The 7,198-nt window shown below is 41.7% G+C and overlaps 1 protein-coding gene across 2 annotated transcripts in view; it reads right to left on the reverse strand.

Annotated features, from left to right (window-relative positions):
* Positions 1 to 311: 311 nt before the first annotated feature.
* The window catches only part of LOC118408485, an 8,535-nt gene continuing 1,648 nt past the window's right edge, over positions 312 to 7,198 (reverse strand). Inside the window, exons 2-11 of one of the 2 annotated variants that reach the window (XM_035809301.1) lie at positions 6,869 to 7,014; positions 5,784 to 5,950; positions 4,899 to 5,049; positions 4,143 to 4,324; positions 3,741 to 3,876; positions 3,044 to 3,130; positions 2,312 to 2,481; positions 1,876 to 1,988; positions 1,204 to 1,384; positions 312 to 500 (exon numbers count right to left, since the gene is read on the reverse strand). In XM_035809301.1, the coding sequence (XP_035665194.1) occupies positions 327 to 500; positions 1,204 to 1,384; positions 1,876 to 1,988; positions 2,312 to 2,481; positions 3,044 to 3,130; positions 3,741 to 3,876; positions 4,143 to 4,324; positions 4,899 to 5,049; positions 5,784 to 5,950; positions 6,869 to 6,914 (1,407 nt within the window). In that variant the 5' untranslated portion in view covers positions 6,915 to 7,014 and the 3' untranslated portion in view covers positions 312 to 326. The remainder of the gene's footprint in view (positions 501 to 1,203; positions 1,385 to 1,875; positions 1,989 to 2,311; positions 2,482 to 3,043; positions 3,131 to 3,740; positions 3,877 to 4,142; positions 4,325 to 4,898; positions 5,050 to 5,783; positions 5,951 to 6,868; positions 7,015 to 7,198) is intronic. The other variant, XM_035809302.1, reaches the window with a different exon arrangement.

A 7,198-nucleotide genomic window follows, 5' to 3' on the forward strand; every position in this document is an offset into this window, starting at 1 on the left:
AGAATGTTTCGTATTTCCACAACTGTCAATAAAATCATCTCCAGTTCTGGTAGCCATTTTGAAAAGTTCTCTCATGAGAGCACAGTCTGGCGAGATTTTACGTGATCTTACACGAAATGGAGGCCTCGGCATAGACTAGCAGTGATGCATCTTACATGGTAAGTTGGTGTTGAGTGCTTGGTTTTGTAGCAACATTGATGACACCAACTGAAACTACTCTGTGATAACAGATTAGATAAGATTGTTCAGAACTAGTCTCTAGAGAGTTATGGATTGTACAATGTGGCAAAGATACGGTGAAGAATTGACCAGGAGTCAGTCCACGATCAAACCCTGCGCTGACAAAATTCCAACGTAGCCAGCGTAGTTAGTTTGATAAAGACTAATTCAGAACAACGTGCGTTGTAACAGACCTTGAAAAAATGCTGCTTGGCTTCCTCGATTGTGATCCTCGGTTCCTGCGGTGGTGGTGCAACTGTTGCTATCGAAAATCCTCCAGCCTGGAAAAACATTCATAAAGGAGAACTTAAAACTTGTCCTTTCTTCCGTTCATGAATATGTAAAGCCGGGCCAAATATGTTGTTCTTCATTTCAACTGTACTGTTCTGTAAGTTACATGCATAAAAACCACCTTTAACCGGTTAACCAGTGCTGAATGAAAGGCTTAATGCCCACACTAGTCATGTCAGGACTTCAAAAGCACAAATCAGTTTACATTGTTACATGTCCAATTGTCCAATATCATTTGGTAGATACGTATAGCAGGGTGGGTAAGTAAAAAGCCAAGAATAGACAAAAAAAGGCAACAGAAATCTGACATCTGACCACTTTTTACGTTACTACCTGCTAAAACTTTTAGAAGAGATGAATAAAGCTAGATAAAGACAAGTCACGAAGAGCTATTAGAATCTGAGAGTATGACATAAGTATTTGCTGCTATGCTGGATGGTCAAACCGGGTTATTACATTAAATGCCGCTGTTGCGTAATATTGAGCTTGACTAAATCGCGATCCTAGCGGCCGGCCCGACAGTTGCAGCCCTTCAGAAGTAGGGGGCCACTAGTTATAACCCTAGCCAGCGAGAGAATATTTAGTGTTTCGTGCAAACAGGGTGTTAAATGGTGTTTGAACAAGTCCGAAAATGGCATATATAGGTATATATAAGAGAAGTGAAAGGGTTACTCTTTTTAAAATTTGACTTACGCCTGTCCCCAGAATTGGAGGGTCGGGAATATCTATAACTCCGCCGTCAATATGATCCATGACATCAGGTCCGGCAATCCGCTCAATCAGTTTCCTCATTCGGCTATCCACTAGGGTCTTGAACGACTTTACCCCCTCATTTCGTGCGTTTCGCTGCTTTTGTTGCTGCTTAACAAAAGCTCTGTAAACATTGGAAATTAGAAGTCAGATTATATATATAGAGAGAGAGAGACAGACAGACAGACAGAGACAGTCAGAGAGATCACTTCAGAATTTCCGTTTCTTGTTCAATGCGAGGTGAGGAATCGCCTGAGAAAAATAACATTCAAAATACATGTATCAGTAGACTTCTAACAGGTATAATAATCAAAGTATGACGAAAGGTGGACTGTCACTGCACTTGGGGCACCGGTGCAGCACTGCTGGGATCGTTCACCGCGGCACTGTTTTTTTTTTATTTTCGCGATTTTTGATAATTTAATTGATTGCGTAATACGCAAAAGTATGACTTAGAAGATTACAAAATACACAAAACGGAAGAAAATTCCTTTATCTCGTTGAAATTCGTTGAGTCATCTACGAACCCCTCGGTGCCGCAAGCGTTCCCCAAGTGCAATGAGAGAGCACCTTAACACAGTCCTTTGCTTAATGCGAAATAAGCAATGGCGTTACCTGGCTTTCTCTGTATCAGGCCTGCTCTTTATGAAGCTTGGATCTCTCTTTATCAGCTCATTTAGCTTGTGCTGGAACTGATCCTGGTAAACCTCTCGGTCTGAGTTAGAAAACTGAAGAAAAACAAAATTTTTGTTACTTTTCTAGCATGTTGAGCCACTCAGTAGGTGGATCATGTGCGTTTAATGTCACAGGTCACATGATTTTGTTCATGCTGCCATCTTGTGTGTCAAAACTTTTAAAAAAATATGCTGCACATGTGCTCAAGTTGCTGTTCCCTACATCATAATGTACAAAGAGCAAGCGATAGTAAAGTGGAATGTCTTTTGAAGAGACATTTGCCGGGTCATTAAAACGCACAAAAGAAAAAGAAAGAAAAGAAAACAACAAGCAAATGCTAGGGGTTTCATACAGGTAGCACAATTTCTAAACTTACGATTAGAACGCCGAGAGTTTTCTGGAACTGCTGCCCTTGGATCGCAAACCGTTCCATTCTGTACTCGGGGTAGAACACCCTGCGCAGGTGATCAACATCTTCGTCGTCTTCCTTGAGCGCCTCGAGGCGTTTGTAGAAGGTGTCCTGCTTGTCCATGGACAAGTACCAACCTAAACACCATGCATTCCAGAATGTTATTGTTATGATATTACAACATTGAACGGTCATGCTGACTACTACATACACAGCAAACAACCTGTCACCAAAATAATCAAAGGTCAAAAGATACAAAAATGGAATTTCTGCTGCAGTACAAAGGTTACATACCAGGGGGCCCAAAATCGACTTTGACCTTTTTCTTTTAAACACCTACCCACATACCAAAGATCATTGTAATCCATCCAGAGATTCCTGAGTTATGCTGACTACAAAAATCCGGAAACACAAACAGACAGACAGACACGAAATTACAAAAATAACTATTTGCTTATATGATATTAGTGTATCCTACTGAATGAAATGAAATCACCTGGCTATGAGTCATCATGACATTAAATAGAATACACCAAACATTTGCAATATGGAAACTTTCGAAAGTGACGCAATGTAAATCTCTTTCTAAGAAACTGTTATTCAAAAGTAATGTTCTGACTTAAGAAAAAGGTAGGGATTTCTCCTATGCGTACTTTTAAGATCAAGAAGATATAATATAGAAGAGATTGTCATTTTTACCGTCAAAGGCGTAAAGTGGAAAGTTGGCCGCCAGTCCACCATCGATGTAGGTGAAGAGATTCTCTAGTTCGTATGGCTGGAACACCACTAAAGAACGGAATTGAAAAATGACCCGTTTACTATCATGTTTATATATTTATACCATTTATTAACCTAACAGTGAAACGTTGAGACGTTAATTGTTTTTTAGAGCACCGTTAGTCTTAGCCTGACTAAAATCGCGCCCCTAGCGGCCGGGCCTACGATTGCCGCCGCCCTAGGAGGGGGTCATTAAGCCCAGCCAGCGAGAGCTTGTGTAAACACAGGCTACCGTTAGTCTGACCGAAATTGCGCTCCTAGCGGTCGGCCCTACAGGGAGGGGGTCACTAATTAACCCCTCCTGCTGCCAGCGAGAGATTGACATGTGCAATCACAGGCTACGGTACTGTATTACTATAATGAAGTTTAAGGAAACGACCGATTAATATCATTCAACCATGGCTGAAGATCCTGCTCCTCATCCTTAGATCCCAAAGAAGGTCGATACCGACCCCCGCCGTTTGCAACACCCTCGCGTCACGTGACCTTTGACTCCCAGGTCACGTGAAAACCCTTCAGAACTGAATAAAGATGGCAGATGCCTTCTGAATGCTCCTTATGAAGCTTCTACACTAATGCTGTAAGTAATAGTATATGTTCAAAGGGCTGGAGATCTTACCTGGAATTGACATGGACATGCGCACTGCCTCCCGGACCCTCATGATGGGCGTGGTCTTGACGTGGAAGTAGGATTCTCGGTTGTAGTTCATGTTGTAGGCCACAATACACAGCTCCTTACCGAGAACATGGTAGATCTAGGGACAGAGTTTTAAGTTTATTATGGATTTGAATTTGAGTTTGAGCTATAAAGATCCATAGCTTGATAGTTATCTCATGTGGGCTGTTATCATACAAGACTTCATAAAACACCATGACAAATGAAATACATCTATAATGATAAAATCATAAAAGTGCAAACATAATATCATCTGAGAATTGCTTACAACAGCAATACCTCAGGAAACGTTAATGAATCCATGAACTACTTTTATTCCAACATGAAGCGTCATTTCGTGAATACCTGATCAAACGTGACGTCCTTGCCCAAGGGCAGACCTCGTTTCTTTAAGTTCCTCTCCAAGATGTCTCCGAACCATTCCAGGAACTTCTCTCCCGGACATGCGCCCCGCTCGTTGAGAACGTCCCAGAGGCGCCCGACGGTCCCCATGCCGGGAATCCAGCTGGACTTGGTCCAACGGGTATCTGGGAAAACCGGAAATCATGTCAATGACAATGACTTTCGGTTATGAGAACGCCTCCACTATTACTAGTATATCGACCCCCGTAAAAAGCATCTACTTTTCCAGTACGTAGCAATTCGATTTTCGTTCATTTAAAAGATAATGCAACCTTCTACTGTCGATACTTACTTAAAGTCTCAGTTCCAATTGCATGTGCAGAAAAGTATGATATAGTATACCTATGTATACCTCAGGGTATATACACATCACGGAAAGAAATTCCAAGCCTGGACTTTCCTCAGCAGTACCATAGCAAGCTCATTGTGTAATTTGACCTTGGTCTCCAAAACCCTATCAACGAAGATCTATGAATTGCACACACAACTTCTCCAGCTGAACTGTCGACGTTACATATGTAAAACATATACATCCACAGCCTCTTCACCATAGCAAAACTGAAAACATTAACTTTTGTCCAAGTTCTGTCCATGTTGTGCATTAGTAGTAATAGTAACAACATCTCTTTTAAGTCCTCTTGTGTAATAGAAAAACCACCTGAGTGTTGAACCTGTGATTAATTAGTCAAAGATACATACCTAGCACGACTTCCAGCAGATTCTGCGCGCTCAGCTCGTCCAACAGCTCCTGTGACGTCATCCCGATGGCGAGGAGGGCGGCAGTGATTGCGCCTGCGCTGGTCCCGGCGAACCGTTTGATCTGTGGCATTATCCCGGCATCCTCTAGGACCTGGGGTGGGTCAGATAAGAGTTACGACAGCCCCCTCTCACTTGACGTGCGGCACGCTTGCGGCATTGCTGCGTTCGGAAGATGCTCAACGAAATTCAGAGATAAAGAACGAATTTTCTTACTTGTTGTATATTTTGTCGTCTTTTATGTTATACTTTTACGTATTGCGCAATATCTGAATGATAAAAGATCGAAGAAAATAACAAAACAGGGACGCAGCGAACGAACGCAGCAATGCCGCAAGCGTGCCGCACGTCAAGTGAGAGGGGGCCTTACGGGTGCTGTTTGTTTTTTCAACGTATCTTCCCATTATTCCTCTTTTAATTCAAACTGTATACAAATCGAAGTCCATCTTTGGTATAAAGTGTTCTGTATACAGTGATGTGCGCATATCTTTAAGCAGTGCTTGCAATGTAAACAGTTAACCAAAGAGGGACAGTTTACACGTATATTGACAGCAATAGACAACAGTGTACAAACGTACATCAAAAACTATGTGAGTTCGTAAACATGTGTTTTCATTAAGAAGAGGAAGGCTTAATTAAGAGGCATGTAAACAATAGTGATAGTGATAGCATAGCTCCAGATGTTTTGTTAATTATCCAACTGTTTACCAAATAGTATCTAGCCTTCAGTATTTCAGGTAATACTATCGAATGACTGTATTTACACTGCAAAAACAGGCATCTCTATTTGTAAAATATCAATAATTTAGGGGTACTTGAGATATTCACCTTACAAGTTCCTATGTAAGCGATTCCTTTAGCGCCACCTCCTTCCAACACCAAGTTCTCGAACGGAAACGCGTGGCCTGAGAACTTCCCTCCGATGGTCTCCGGGAGTTTGGGTCCTGCTGGCTTAGATTCTTCTTGTCCCATGGTTATAGATGCTGGTCGCCTTCCTGAGAGCGGGAGAGAAAACGATTGTTTATTTCAGAGAGACTAACATGCCCTTAGTAAAGATTACATCACAACAATTTATAATGAAGGACATAAGAATTTTCTTTTACACAACCATTTTTTCTCACCTGCTGACGTTTCGATGTCTGTCAGATCTTCCTCACAGCTTCTGACAGACATCGAAACGTCAGCAGGGGAGAAAAACTGGTTGTCTAAAAGAAAATTCTTATGTCCTATGATCTACCAACCTGATGAAAATATTTTCGAATCTAGAATGAACATATTCAAATGCATGCATGCAACATAAAATGAAACATGAAAATATAACAATCTATGTTGTATTACAGAGACGCTTCTGTCGATTTTTTAGGTTTAGGTATTGTAGAATAATCAGACCTGAGCACTAACATGCTGCATTATATGTTGGGCTGGATCGAGTCGTACTTAAATGACCAAAAGCAGAGAGTCGTTACAAATGGAGTGTGTTCTGAATGGCTGTGAATCAATGCTGGTGTTCCGCAGGGGTCCATTCTAAGCACCTACTCTTTCTTGTCTTTATCAATGACATTGTCGATAACGTATCAACAGACTCGTGTATTTTTGCGGATGACGCCGCACTGCTAGGGATTATCAATGACCCTGTAGCTACGGCGTAAGTGGACAGGTTGAACCATGACCTCAATTCAGTATCGGTATGCTCAGATCACTGGCTTGCTACATTCAATCCTTTAAAAAAACAGAGTTGATTTCATACTCCTCTAAGAAAACCAAAGTTCTATACGCCTCATTTTACTTTAAAGATGTTCAGCTCATAGAAGTTGTCTTCTATCGGCACATTGGCCTGCATCTCATTCGAAATCTATCGCGGTCACTTCATGTGTCAACCCTGGTGACGAAAGCAATGAAACGCGTAAACCTACTGAAAAGAATGTCTTTCGTCCGACGGATAACTCTGTACAAAGCCATGACGCTATCCTTGATCGAGTATGCCAATGAGGTCTGGAGCGGGATTCTCAAGAAAGACTAAAGACTTCCTCGAATCAGTCCAGGTGTCAGAGATCCGGGCCTGTACGGGTGAGGGACGAACCACAACAGCATCTTAGGGGAGGTTGGTTGACAATGAAAACAATGTTCACTTCTCCAAATTACCCAGTGGCTTAGCACCAAAATATATACACGAACTGGTTCCAGAACTACCTCCCACTTTTCTTAAGAACGAAAGTGCAAAACCTATTTTTTTACCTGCTACC

This window comes from Branchiostoma floridae, unplaced genomic scaffold, assembly GCF_000003815.2.
Source record: "Branchiostoma floridae strain S238N-H82 unplaced genomic scaffold, Bfl_VNyyK Sc7u5tJ_1593, whole genome shotgun sequence".
In the NCBI taxonomy this organism is placed as follows: Eukaryota; Metazoa; Chordata; class Leptocardii; order Amphioxiformes; family Branchiostomatidae; genus Branchiostoma; species Branchiostoma floridae.